The 14908-nt window shown below is 35.9% G+C and overlaps 2 protein-coding genes across 6 annotated transcripts; both read right to left on the bottom strand.

Annotated features, from left to right (window-relative positions):
- Positions 1–303: 303 nt before the first annotated feature.
- Positions 304–3884, bottom strand: LOC133876658 (large ribosomal subunit protein uL23). Of its 3 annotated transcripts, none has more exons than XM_062314911.1 (4): positions 3819–3884; positions 3598–3668; positions 1866–2229; positions 304–604 (listed from the first exon to the last, which is right to left on the bottom strand). In XM_062314911.1, exons 2-4 carry the CDS (start codon positions 3608–3610, stop codon positions 520–522), a joined length of 462 nt encoding a protein of 153 aa, XP_062170895.1. In that variant the 5' UTR covers positions 3611–3668; positions 3819–3884; the 3' UTR covers positions 304–519. The 3 variants fall into 3 exon arrangements, with proteins under 3 accessions (XP_062170895.1, XP_062170896.1, XP_062170897.1); XM_062314912.1 differs by having other exon boundaries at positions 3598–3660; positions 3819–3879; XM_062314913.1 differs by lacking the exons at positions 3598–3668; positions 3819–3884 and having other exon boundaries at positions 1866–2242.
- A 2425-nt stretch (positions 3885–6309) lies between these two features.
- Positions 6310–11304, bottom strand: LOC133876674 (monofunctional riboflavin biosynthesis protein RIBA 3, chloroplastic). Of its 3 annotated transcripts, none has more exons than XM_062314931.1 (7): positions 11149–11304; positions 10724–11057; positions 9448–9669; positions 8990–9315; positions 8157–8286; positions 7761–8057; positions 6310–6620 (listed from the first exon to the last, which is right to left on the bottom strand). In XM_062314931.1, the coding sequence occupies exons 1-7, from the start codon at positions 11202–11204 to the stop codon at positions 6375–6377; spliced, it is 1611 nt and encodes a 536-aa protein (XP_062170915.1). In that variant the 5' UTR covers positions 11205–11304; the 3' UTR covers positions 6310–6374. The 3 variants fall into 3 exon arrangements, with proteins under 3 accessions (XP_062170915.1, XP_062170917.1, XP_062170916.1); XM_062314933.1 differs by having other exon boundaries at positions 7784–8057; XM_062314932.1 differs by having other exon boundaries at positions 8157–8280.
- Positions 11305–14908: the final 3604 nt, after the last annotated feature.

Below are 14908 nucleotides of genomic sequence, written 5' to 3'. Positions count from 1 at the left end.
ATCGAGACCCGCGCCTCTTAAATCTTGTTCATCGGCTCTCCACTATTGCCCTTGACGGAGAAGCATTCTTACTAGGTAACATACTAGCATTAGACACTCCCACATACTGATTATTACTAATTACATGAGTACCATGATGTATGTATCTAAGAGAAATGCCTAATTGATGTCGGCCCAAAATATCCCTTAAATTATTCCATTAGGCACGATTACAGTAATCAGTGAATTTACTGATGAATAGCTTTTTTGGGATGTCGCCTGAAAGCATTAATCTAACAAAAGCAAACATAAACATCATCCACAAGAAAAATCGTACCTTCAAGCCTCTACTTGGTTGAAATGTCAGTTAAACCAATATAAAAAAAAAATACCGAAACATGAACCAGAAAATGACACAAGTATACAACTTGTAAAACTAGTTTGCAAAATCTAGTAGCTTATAGTCCCGACAGAACTGACTCTTACTCTTTGAATTTGAATAAATTAAAAAGCTCCAAAAGAGGATCCCAGACAACTATCTTAGATAATACCAATTTTGTTGGCCACATCCAAGGCATCGTAATCTTGTGTCAATCTAACATATGCCTTCTTGGTACCATCAGGCCTGCACACAAGAATTACTTTTAGATGACCATCTGTACATATTTGAGAAAGAGGGGGGAAAGGAAGTAAATACACAAACACATGCATAAGTGAAATAACTTCAAATACTTTAAACTAGTACGGCCATGGCCAAAAAAAGAAGGCATCTTACATTATGTAAAACTATGTGACAGGAAAATCCACTTAGTTTATATATATATTTTTAATCAACTCCCAAGAAATACCATTTTTTTGAATTCAAACTAATTTCCAAAGTCCAGTAACATTTTCAAATTCAGTTCAACCAAATGGATCCATGATGAGTCAATATTATCAATCCCACAATCTGGACTACCGGCCATTTCAATTCAACTAGGTCAACTTATAATTAAGGGAAACGATTTACAAAGGTAAAAAGAATAGTAGAACAAAAGAGTATTTCTACAAATCCCCTCATATGTCCCTCTAATAATTAGGTAGCTTTTAAAATCACCATTTGATCAAAATTCAATAATGATAAATCACAAGTCCAATGGTGATTTTAAAAGTCACATCTTTATTGGAGGGACACAAGAGGGACTTCTAGTATTACTCAGAACTAAAATAATAAAAACAAAAGAAAGATCTGAAAGCAACATGAAACGGGGGCACCACACCTATACAAGGAAAAAAGAAAACCCAAAATAGAAAGAGAAAACCCATTAAAATAAGAAGGCAGTAAAGCATCATTACACAACATAGAAATCAAAGATAAGCATTCCATACTTATTGCAACATCCATGCAAGTGCACCATTACAGGCTCTCCAATCTAACAGCCTAGAAATTTTACATCCATAAAGAGACTAAAAAGACCCCAAGTAGCAATGACACATAAAGCAGCCGTGCCTGTTGAACACCCATAAGACCACAACTTTTCCACATTATTCACAAGTACTGGACATGCAGTTATTGCTTCAAAATTATTTTACTTCAGACAGGTAAAAATATCCACAACAGATGAAAGTGGCTTTAGCTAATATCATTAAAAAAAAAAAAAAAAATTGAGTTTGCCATTTAGTTTTGAAAATAAAACAGAAATAAGAACTAACGAGTAACTAGGGTACTTCACAAACAGTCAACCAAACTACCAAGAAATTTGTTGTCCATGCCACATGCCAACCCATAAACAATCTAAGGTTGTAGAATTGAATTCCTTGTATTCAGTAACCTAGACTTGTGACCAAAATTTGCGACAAGTACTAGAGAAACACGATGGTTAACAAGAAAAATATGTAAGGCTCACCTGATCAAGGTATTCACTTTCTTAGCCTGAATATCATACATCTTCTTGACAGCGTCCTTGATCTTCTTCTTGTCAGCACGAATGTCAACAATGAAAACCAAAGTATTGTTGTCTTCAATCTTCTTCATTGCAGACTCAGTTGTGAGGGGATATTTGAGAATCTGATAATGATCAAGCTTGTTCCTTGGTGGAGCACTAATTCGAGGATACTTAGGATTCCTGTCCTTCTTAAGTGTCCTTGGCCGGTGAAACGTAACCGAGGTTCGGATCTTCTTAACCTTCTTCTTAAAGGCCACACCTGCTTTCACTGCTTTGGCAGCCTTCAATGCCTGCGTCTTTGCATCACCCTTTTTGGAACTGTCAGCTGCATAAGACATGCACCTTTAAGTTGCAGTAGAGAAAATATGGTACAATAATAATGAAAACAAGGAGATTACAGAATACAACCAGAGTTCTGTTCAAAATAATACACTTTATACATTTTTTTTTTTTGATAAGTAAGAATTCATTAAAAAGCGCAGAGGGGCGCAACCCTAGTACACAGGAAGTATACAAAGGAGCCCCTAAAAAGAGGACTGAAACGAACAAGACACTTTATACATACCTTACAGCGCTGAACAAGATATTTGGTGGGGGGGGGGGGGGATCAAAAGAAAACAAGACTATCTTTAGTGAATGCAATTGAACTTGTATCACCAGCTCTGACCAGCCAGATACACCCTAATTAATCCAGCATTTTAGGTTGGACATCCAAATACTTAAATTTCTCTTTTCCCCTTTTTCCTTTTCTGATAATGTAATAATTTCGATAAAAGTGGAAAGAGGTGATGCAAGGCTGCTACAGTACATGAGAAAAATGAAAGAGAAATGGCAAAAATAAAAAGCAAGTCTCTAAAATTAATTAAATCCAAAGTCTACCAATGTAAAAGAAAAACAACAGGTTTCAGCCCAGCCAACTCATAAAAAATTGATCTTCAAAGCAGCAGAACCTGCCACAGAATTTTCTCCATCCTCAAAAATACAAGCATTCCATTCTCTACAAACTACCACACCTTTTTACCCTTTCCGCCAAATGGGCTATCCAATTACCACATATCTCATACTTCTAATATCTACCTTAGGAATGCCTTAGAACATGACACTGCACACAACAACACTGCTGTCCCTTTTTTTGGGAGGGTAAAGTTCTCCACATATAATCTAACAGTTTTTTTTTGAGATACATATAATCTAACAGTAATTTCGCACTAAGCCCAATACAATTTTTGGCTCAGACGAGCTCATTCCCTCATTCATTTCTGACTATAAGGAATAATTTCAATAGTTCCGTCCATCTTCCTCTTCTCCTTAGTTTCGATAGCACATAGGGAAAGAAATTTTTTTAAAAAAAAGAATGAATTCAAATAGAATAACAAAATCAAAAAGCAATAGCATAGAGATATCACGAAAACGAAAGTACACCAGCACTACAATAAAATCGTAAACACTTAACGCCATAAATTTCATAGATAACACAACGACCTTTCTTCTATTTTAAAAGAAGCCACCCTATATAGTCAATTGGTTCGGTGGAGCTCATTACACATAAGATTTATGGTATCTTCATCTCGTTCTACTCGGTTTTCTCGGAAACCAAGCAAACAGTTAAAAGAAAAACAACCGAGAAACAGAAAAAGCAGAAAGAAAATGAAAACAATGAGAATAAAGTAGAAGCAGAAACCGAATCCAATACCTTTAGGAGCCATTGGTGTCGAAGAACCTGAAGAAACCTCTGCCCGCAAACCCTTTCAATCACCTGAAACCCTAACAAATATAGCACACAAAGGTTAAAGGATAATTCTCTAAACCAGTAAAGAAACTCCAAAAATGACTGAAGTTTGTGCCTTCCTTCAAGTAAACCATTGAAAGAGTGAATTCAAATTTTTACATGCTCAGAGAGAGAGAGAGAGAGACCTGTGCGAGGGAAGCTGAGGGTCAGTCTCTAGGGTTTGGGAAGAGGGAGGAGGAGATTTTGGTTTTATAGTGGGTCTTGGTGAAATTACCTGAATGTCCATGTCAATTACCACATTGACCAGCAACGAGCTGATCATGGGCCAGGGAATTGAACCTGGACTTTTAAGCCCGGCCTGGCCTTAAAAATAAAGAGAAGCTTAGGCCCATGAGGAGCCCAGTCAAAATCAACGGGGACAGAAAACTTGAGGATCAATTCTTCAGAATATACGTGTGTGAGAAATTGATGATGATAAGGGTACGATCTTAACGATGCGGATGCGGTTATTTGTAATATTTATAATTTTATCTGTAAAATATGAATTTTACTTTTAGATATTTATATTTGTATTATGTTTTTGTTAATTGTATTGTTGTGGTTATTATCCGCTATCTACATATTAAGTAATGCAAACTTTTGGCATATTTTAACCTTTTGAGCCTTCTTTACGTCTCTTTTAGGGTCTATTTTAAATGATTTTGAAAACAATTTATGCCGATTGTTAATACTTTGGGCTTGTTTTAATTCTTTTTTTAAGCTTTAATCTTTTAAAAATATATTGATTTTACATTACTTTTGCCTTTTTGTTTAAGTATTATGCGAGAAGCAACACAGCCAACCAAATCAATATAAACATTTATTTCGATGAGGTTATTCCACATACCTTAAAACCGCTATCCACATCCGCATATACTGATAATAGTTTTTGCAAACTGCATCTTCATGTATGGATAGCCAATAGTTGCAAATAACATATGTGAGCAGATATTAGGGTGTAGCGATATATATACAATGAGGAACAACCCAAAAAACTACGGGGAAAAAAAAAATTGTGAAATTTTATAATTTTTTTTAATAATGACCCCCCTCCCTCAATATAACTTGACTCAATTTTATAATATATCATATCAAAATCTTAAAGACTTCTATGTGTTTACTTCCAGCAAATTAATTCAAAGATTAAAAACTTAAGAATCTATTATGAGTAATGCTACACATCATCCCTTTATCTTTCTTTTGTCCTCCCAAAATTGATGTGGCTCTTAAAATTACCATTGAATTTTTAATATATCACTTTTGAATTTTGATCTAATGATAATTTTAAGAGCCGCATCAATTTTGAAAGGGCAAAAGGAGGACAAAAGAATGACGAGTAGAATTACTCATCTATTATCAAATTGAAAAACAAGCTAAAAGATGCTTCTAGACGCACCTTGATCTGTTATACACGCAGATCTGTAAAAGGCTATAACAGTAAATATCACCATAGGTGAGGTGGATTCTTCTAAAATCACTCATCTGCAACCGAACCCTTCCTTCCTTCGTGGGCCACTGTGCAGTGATGGAGTTCATGCTGATCCATCGTGTAGGCCCATAACACAAATTACGAGTTATTGACAATTTGAGTGGGTAGTGAGTAGTGTCATATTTAGGGGCGAGACTATAAATTGTGATATGGGAGGCAAAACTATTTAAAAAATTAGGGGTGGAAATTTCAATTTCTGGATATCAAAATTATAAAAATTATTTTAAAAGAATTTTTAAAATTGTGGAGAAGCTGAAGCCCCCAAAGTAATGCCTGGTTCCGCCCCTGATCATAGCTAGAGAAACTATGAACGTATTGTTTAAACCGTTTTAACTATGTGCTTAACTTCCTTGGGCGGGAATCTCATGGCAACGGAAAGCCCCAATAATTTTTTCCTTCTCTATTTGTTTCTTGCTTGTAAGGATGATGAGTTTTTTTAATGCACAAAGTTTTTTTTTTTATAAAAAAAAAAATAATAATAATAATAATAATTCTTAAAGCATGTGATTCTTACATGTATTTTTTATTAAACTAATATTTTTCATTCAAACATATAAAAGACAGATGTCAATTTAATAACTAAGTTGACTTTATCTTTTATACTTTTCGTTATAAATTACCCTGATAGATGAAAAAGACTCGATTTTTAGTAATGAACATGATGGCCCAAATGTGGAAAATATGATTATTATGTATTGCCAGAAGAATTAAGCATAATCATAAATGTCTATTTAGCATTTGGGTATAACCTAGTAAATGATATCTAAATGAGAAAGGTGTTGGTACAATTAATTTACCATGATAACAAGGCCAACAGTCTGTCACGTGGCAAATATTTAGAGATTATCTCTCTTTAAAAGTGTAACACCTTCTCTCTTATACTCTTCATTCAATTTTTTCTCTCAGGTATCTTTACTGATTTAAGCATTGGAAGCTTCCCGATCCTTAGAACCAGCGACTTCCAATAACTCTTTATTTCGTTTTACATGTGACCTGTCGTCGGTCCGGTCATCCGAAAAATTGCTTCTAGAAAAGGAAACACGCCCCTAGGCATGTTATAACACATTGAGCAATATAGACCTTTCCTATGATCCTATCTTTATGACATGCTTGATTCAGATGGATTGCTTGCTGCTGACAGAAAAATATGGAAATCAAAAACCTGTAACTCTTCATTGTACTGTACGAGCTTCCTGCTTTCTTTGGAATGGGTCTATGGTTGTTGGTCTTGGTTATTTACATTTGGATGGATGAATCCTAATGGTCCTTGTATATCAGAGCCATAAACATGGCCCATCTTTGTACGTTTTGCTTCCAAGTACCTTTTGTTTTCCTCTGTAATTGGCGTCAAGACAGGAACCCGCCCAACGACGGCCAAGCCGTATCCTTTCAGGCCGGTGAACTTGGCTGGATTGTTGGTCATCAGGCGCATTGTTTGAACTCCTATGTCTCTTAGAATCTGCTGCCGTCAATATCTCAAGGTTAGGGTTAGACTCTAACTTCATTATATTACAAGAAAGCATATATAGTTCATATAATACCAACTAAGCAATGTAATTAGAATATAAAATCTTATCAATCGAGGTACTTTAAATTTTCTAAGGCAAGAGATGTAGGGAAAATGTTAGAAACAAAGAGGATCTCATACAAATGTAACAATGTTTACCTAACCTGGTCCGTTTAGGTGTGTGATTTTTGAAATCAGAATTGGATTCTAATTTTGGTTTGCAAATTTTAAGGCAAAGAAAATGTATTTGGAAGATGAGTAAAATTTAAATTCTTTTTGAAATTGTGTTTGAGCGTTGGATTTTTTAGATTGAAAAGTAATGTTTTTTAATGGTAGGAAATGATTTGAGGTATAAAAAGTTGTGTATAATATGATTGATATTATAAAAAGTAGTGTGGAATAATGATTAAAATAAAAATTATTTATTATAAAAAAAATTAAAAACTATTATTTAATTTAAGTAATTATTATTTGTGTTTAGTGGGTGTACTGTGCTGAAGGACATGTGGGACCCACAAGAAATCACGGCAGGTTTATGATTCTCCACCATCTAAATATACAACTTTTTACCACATTGTCTATGTGGTAAGGTGGTCCCCTACTAACTTTAGAGTTTTTTTATTTTTAAAAAATAAAATAAAGTGGGGGACCACCTTGTCAAATAGACAAAGTGGTAAAAAGTTATATATTTAGGTGGTGAAGAATCATTTCTCTTTTAAAAATGGCTGAATTTCAGGTTTTCTCCCGTGTAGGATTCAAACACCCAGTTGGAAGGAAAAAAACCCGACGTTCCCAAACAAACCAGTACATAGTCTCTCTTTTTTTTCCCCGTTTATTGGATACAGATGCTCAATTTTCTCTTTCTTTTTCTAAATAGAGGCTATGTTTGTTAGTGTTTTTGTTTGAAAAAACGTCTTTTTATGATATAAAGGTAAGAGTTAGAAGTGTTTTTTGGTGGGTTAACATTTGAGAAAAATATGTTATTATTTTTCTATTCTATATTTGTGCAGGGAAGTCTTTCTTCTCTAGATTAACCCTTAGAAGCCTATCACTTATTAGATTTAAGTAGAAGAGAAGGTTAATCAAACAGACCTGGGCACCAATCCCATACTCACGTGCATCAACAGCTAAGCCAAGCTCTATATTGGCCTGGACTGTGTCATGACCTTGATCCTGCAAATTATAGGCCCGGAGTTTGTGGCCTAGGCCTATTCCTCTCCCTTCATGACCTCGAAGGTAAACAACTACTCCTCTTCCAGCTTGCTCTATTAACTGCATCGCCAAATCCAACTGGTTCCCACAATCACACCGAGCTGACCCAAATATATCCCCTGTTAAACACTCTGAATGAACTCTGACTAGAACGTCTTGTCCATGGCCAATGTTTCCCTGTCAATGTCAGACTGATTTGATTACAATCATATATTTTAACAGCAACTACAGTTGTAGAGGAACTAATGACCCTTACTGAATAAGGACCACTTCTACCTTTACAACCGCTACATGTTCTGTTCCATCCAGCTTTGAGTGATAGCAGTATGCCTGAAATAGACCCCATTTGGTGGGCAGACGTGAAACATCAGTTCTTTCAACCAGTTTTTCCCTCTTTCTCCTGTACCTAAAAATCATATGGTTGAGTGAGTACGTACAATCATTCTTGTGACCATTTTCTTTCTAGGAAAAAAGAAAAGAAAAGAAGAGCCTATTCCAAATTAATAACTCGATGACTGAAATAGTGTAAAAGAAGTGCTTCGAATCATTGCTATTTTGACTTAGACTTGTTCTAACGGTAAACAGAAACTAAGATTGAAGGCCATAAAGGGGACTTCATATAATATTTCAAAAATAATTCTCAAAATTTATCCTCGATTATTGTCATTTTTGCACTAATATTTTCTGTCAAGATATTTCAATGCCATTAATTCGGTCTTGACAACTCAACATCTGCTGAAAACCTTTGAGGGGTATGCACATAATACCAAGCCTATTCCAAATTAATAACTCGATGACTGAAATAGTGTAAAAGAAGTGCTTCGAATCATTGCTATTTTGACTCAGACCTGTTCTAACGGTAAACAGAAACTAAGATTGAAGGCCGTAAAGGGGACTTCATATAATATTTCAAAAATAATTGTCAAAATTTATCCTCTATTATTGTCATTTTTGCGCTAATCTTTTCTGTCAAGATATTTCAATGCGATTAATTCGGTCTCTGACAACTCAACATCTGCCAAAAACCTTTGAGGGTATGCACATAATACCAATATTCATGTAGAAAGAAAGTTAATCATCTTAGTTAAATACTTCAGCTTGAACCTTACCTAATCAAATCAGTTATTGACACAATTGGAATGCTGTGCTCCAGTGCCAACTTTCTTAAACTGGGCAAAGATGCTATTGAACCATCATCTGCATCGACAATAACTGAAAGAACAGAAACTGGTCGCAAGCCAGCAAGTGAAACCAAATCTACAGAAGCCTCAGTGTGACCAGCCCTCCTAAGAACCCCACCATTTCTGTACTTTAGAGGAAACACATGGCCTGGCCTTCGGAAATCTTCAGGCTTAGACTGAGGAGATGAGAGACCAAGAACAGTCTTTGCCCTGTCTGAAGCTGATACTCCAGCAGAAGTGCCAGTTTTTGCATCCTGTACGTGCAGGCAAATAAGAAATGTTGAGATACCTGAATTGACATGTAGCAAAGTTTCAATCTAGATGATGGTAAATGGTGCTGTAAATTTCTACAAGCCAACAAGTTAGAATCGCCTAGAAATTAGTACCACTGTGATTGTGAAAGTGGGGGCAGAAGAGTCTTCATCTTCCATGTCCGGTGACATTAGAGGAAGCTTCAGTCTTTGGAGATCCTCCTCTTTCATGCCAACTGAAACAATCCCTGATCCGTGCTTTACCATAAAGGCCACATCCCTGGGACTTGTATGAGATGCTGCCATGATAAGGTTTCCTTCAATATCTCCATTTTCATCATCTACAACAATCACAAACTAAGAGATTTGCAATGGAGGTTAACATTAAAACTTCACCAAGTTTAGAGCTTTATAAAGAATTAAAGCGACCCACATCTTTTCAGATGAAGACTAAAGACTGAAGTTCGTGATAGTATTTGTTAAATCACACTATTTATTTTAAAAGTTTAAGCTAACCAGAGAGAATGAATTTAGTAATTTAATTTATATTCAAACACTAAATCCATCTTAGCAGGGGCAAAATTAAAATATCTAAATGTAATGATAAAATAATTTTTTTATTTTCTTTATATATTATGTTTTTATTATATATAAAAATATGATAAAGACAATTCAAAAGAAATAAAATATTTTGTAACACAATATGTCCATAACAAAATTATATCTATCAAAAATCATAAAATATGTGCCATAATTGATATATAAGCAAGATAACATGCATGTAATCACTAGTACAAAAATACCAAAAATAAAAAAGGGTCTAAAACTGTAATATAGTCTTTAGAGACATAAAATCAACAAATAGAATAAGTTCACAATAATTTTTCTTTCAATATAAACAGTTAAATTATTTGCAAAAACCTTCATCTATTTTGTTGCAAATTCTAACAACTTTCATACTTGAAATGCTCATCGAATCCCAAAATTTGGAGACCTTTGAAAGGAGATTCGGGTTACCAACAAACTCTAATGCTTGGTAGTGGCAAATTCTCGCATACGTGCGTGCAAGAATAAAAAATTTAAATTCAGAATATAATTTACTGTTTTTAAAACTGTTTTTTAAAAATTAAAGAAGCTTTTTCAGTCAAAGTAAAAATAATTTTCTTTAACCATCAGTTTTAGTTGCACCAAATACCAAAAAATACAGAAAATAAGGATAAATTGTAGAGTTACGTTAGAATTCGAATTCTTGATTTCTCACTTTATTTTATTTTATACCAACACTTATTTTAAATTAAAGTAATAAAAATCGATGATGTTAATTATTTAATGCATAAAATTTGTCACTTCCAATGTATAAAATTTTCGAACAAGTGACGATCAAAAGAGAGTAAACAATTTAAAAGCCCACCTTTCCTTGGCGTAGTGTATTTAGCGCCTGCTCGATCGAAGAGTACCCCTCGGATGGGCAATCGGGGTCACCCTCAGCGTCGCTGACAAAGAAATCAATGGTTTCCGGAGTAATTTCAGCATCTACTGTCCCAAACGGCGCTGAAGCCGACTCGTCAAAGGCGCCTAACAACAGAGACCCATTTTCATTCCCCTTCAAAAAACTCTCATCAAAAAGGTTTCCGGCTCCAACTCCGTCTCCAGACACCCCAGTAGCCCAACAAGGATGATTCGACAACCTGAGCTTGCGCAGGCAAATTCCTGTGTTCTGAGAAGCCGCCAAAGATCGGCGACAACTGTAGCAGAATCATGATCACTGATTCACTGTAACGTACATCTGTTCGTTCAAAGGGAAGACAGCAGATCAGACAGAGAGAGCTTACGTACCTTGAGCCGGTGAAGCTGTGGGAAAACAAGGGGGGAGGAAACAAAGCAGAATCCATGGATTTGAGAAGCTAGCTAGCTAGCCTCACAAAACTCTCAACAAACTAGTGCTTTTTTCGACTTATATTCTGCGCATGCGTGGCTTGGCTCCACAGTTTGCATGTAACGTAACAAATGAAGGCATTAAAGGCCCGCCTCTAGTTCTGGATCATGTGTTTGTACTCTAGCCATGCTCGTTATCCATAAGTTTAAACTATTCGGAAATGTACGGATTTTCTGAACCACATGCTATCAATCACCATGACGCTATAGTTGCCAAGGCTAGCTATTTGAACTGGATTCAAGCAAGAATTGTTTCCAACCCCCTCCTCAACCCGACCAAACTAATACCTTCACCAGTAAAATAGTAAGGACTGTAAGATTTATGGTCAATGGATTAGTGTTTGTGTCTCTCTATTCTGTAGTTCTAATTTCGGACTTTAACGTGTTTTTATAACTTTAACCTCCTTGATCTGGTGGTTGTCTTTGTCTCCAAGTGACCGGGTGGGTACGTGCTTCTTTAATTTCTGTAACCACATTGTGCGGCTCTTTAAGAGGACTGAATAATTACTTGTTTAACTCATTTTATACTATTTGTAATTAATTATTTGAGCATTGTTATTGTTTGTTTTGAGTCTATTGTTGGGGAATCCACTTCTTTTTCGTTCATAAGATTATCTACTTTTTCTTTCTTTTGGATCAGGAGTGAAAAAAAAATCCTTCCGTGTAACCCTTTTTTCTTATTCGATTAAAAAAAAAAAAAAGAGGAAAGAATAAGGTCATACTCCACTCAATAAGAGTAAAAAAGCTTATAGATTTTTATTTTTTATTTTATTTGTTTGTTTGTGTAACTTTGACTTATAACTGAGAAAAGGAGAAAAGAAAGAATACAAGACAGAGACATGTCGTACTGATATAAATCCAAACAAAATGATGTATGCAAAATTTCTAAAATTCTAGTGCGTCTTGATCGAAAAGCAAAACCCACGTATTGTTACAAAAGATTAAAAAAAAAAAAAAAAAATTGAGAAAACTTTGCTTATCCCTTAACTACCACGTGATTTTTTATTTTTTAATTTGTTTACTTTAAAAATTTACAATGTTGGGTTCTAATCTTTCATTCATTTCTAGTTACTCCCTCCGTTAAGATTTTATGTCAAATCATAACGGAAGAATCAAAAATAATCAAAATATACCTTTATAAGATACTTTAAAAAAATAAATAAATAAATAAATAAATAAAAGGTGAAAAAATGGGGAAAAAGTTGAGTTCAAAATGGTTATCTGTGGTTCTGGTGAGTGGTCTTTTTCTGATTTTTCTTTTTTTTTTTAGATTTTTTTTTTTAAACTAAGGGCATGATTGTATTTTTATAAATTTTATGGGAGTAAAGCGGACATTTTCAGGGGCTTAACTAGGTATATGGGTTGGACACTAGCCCCCCAAAGTTTTAAAATTTTCCCTATTTTTTTTTTAAAAAAAAAAAAAAATCTCATGTTTACCCTCGTAAAATTATTATTATTATTATTATTTTTTAAGTTTCAAAGCATGCACGCAATAGTTGTTAGATAGCACGATCAGGATGGCCATAATCTTGGTCTTTCCTAAAACACTTAAAAACCAACCCTATTTTGCCGTGGTATTGTGCCAGGGATTCTAATGAAATTCTGGAGCAAGTAGAGAAGAATGGGGCGGTTCCCAGACTTGAATCTCAGATAATAGGCTTTCGGGAAACTTTGGAGGAGTGTGGTTTGAGTGATCTGGCCGGGCTACATTGGACCAAGATTTACTTGGAGTAATCAACATACCCACAATTCCTTCACTCAAGAGAGGCTGGATTGGGCTTTGGGGACCCGAGAGTGGTGCAATCTTTTTCTAGGTGCAACAGTTTCTGTTTTGGCGGCTATTTTTTCAGACCCTAATCCTATTCTGGTTTTTTTTAAGGAGTATCGCGAGGACAAACGATGCTATAAGGGGGGGGGGGGGGGGGGGTTAAAGTTTGAAGCATATTAGATTAGGGATGAAGAGTATCAGGGTCTGATCCAATCTACATGGGACCATGATAGGCAAGAAAGGGATTGTATTCTGAGGGTACAACATCGTTTATCTTCTTGCCAACATGAGCTTACTCAGTGGAGCAGAAGAAAATTTGGGAAGGTGGATGAGATCTTGAAGAAGAAGAAGCAACATCTCAAGGATCTACAAAATAGGTCCAAATTAGGCTCTTTAGAAGAAATCAAAGCTATCCAAGCAGAGATCGACGACATCCTGGAGCGAGAAGATGTGAGGTGGAAACAACGTGCTAAGCAACACTAGTACTTATCGGGGGACAGAAATACATAGTTTTTCCATTCTTGTACGAATCGGCGGAGGAAATTGAACACCATTCATAGTGTTATTGATGCTAAGGGGCAAGTTTGGAGGAGAAAAAAGGAGGTCAGTAAACCTTTTATTGCTTATTATACTCAACTATTTTCTTCTCAATCTCCTTCAGGAATTGCATATTGTCTTAGCTCTCTGGAACATCGAGTACTAGATGAAATGAACCAGAAACTGCTCAAGCCTTTCACGAGGGACGAGGTCTGGAGTGCTCTTTTCCAAATGCATCTCCTGAAATCTCCAGGTCCAGATGGATTTTTAGCTAGTTTTTTCCAACAATCTTGGGGAGTTGTGGGCACGAATGTTACTAGGGCTGTTCTTAATGCTCTTAATGGGGGACACATTGATGCTGCAATTAATGCTACTAATATATGTCTTATCCCTAAGGTGACTTCTCCCCCAAGGGTGACCGACAATAGGCCGATCAGTTTATGCAACGTGATTTACAAAATCATCTCAAAGGTGCTTGCAAACCGACTTAAACATGTGCTGCCCCATGTTATTTCCCCGGAACAAAGTGCTTTTATTCGGGGGAGACTTATAACGGACAATATCTCGGTGGCTGTCAAAACTCTTCACACATGGACACTCTTTTGAAGGGGAAGAATGGGTTTATGGCGATGAAACTAGATATGAGTAAGGCCGATGATAGGCTCGAATGGGATTTTTGTGAGGGTGTGCTTCGAAAGTTAGGCTTTGCAAACAGGTGGATTTCTCTCCTTATGTCTTGCATTTGGATTGTTACACACTCAATCCTTATCAACGGGCAGCCTCATGGACACATTGTACCCTCCCGAGGAATCTGCCAAGGTGATCCTCTCTCACCCTATCTTTTTATTCTTTGTGCGGAGGTACTGAGTTATTTGATGCAGCACTCGTCAAGGGAGAGAATTATTTCGGGAGTCCTTATTTCCTGTGGAGGAACCAGAATTCACCATCTTCTTTTTGCTGACGATAGTCTTTTTTTTGTCGTGCTAACATCACGGAATGGGGCCATATTGAAACTCTACTTGGTTAATATGAGGCGGCATTGGGATAACAGCTAAACTAAGAAAAAACTACAATTTTCTTTAGCTGCAATACCCGGGAGGTAGATAGAAACATTCTTCTTCAAGGCACGGGTGTTAGTTCCACCATTCAATACGAGAAGTATCTTGGTCTCCCTGCCCTTATTGGGAGATCTAGAATTTCAACCTTTAATGGTATAAAGGAGAAGATTTGGAAGCGCATTAACGGGTGGAAGGAGAAGTTTTTGTCCCATGCGAGTAAGGAAATTATGCTCAAATCTGTCATTCAGGCCATCCCTACATACACCATGAGTGTATTCAAGCTTCCAAAAACGTAGTG

This window comes from Alnus glutinosa, chromosome 9 (assembly GCF_958979055.1).
Source record: "Alnus glutinosa chromosome 9, dhAlnGlut1.1, whole genome shotgun sequence".
Classification (NCBI taxonomy): Eukaryota; Viridiplantae; Streptophyta; class Magnoliopsida; order Fagales; family Betulaceae; genus Alnus; species Alnus glutinosa.
The sequence above is the reverse complement of the archived record's forward strand: the minus strand, read 5'-3'. Positions and strand labels throughout refer to the sequence as shown.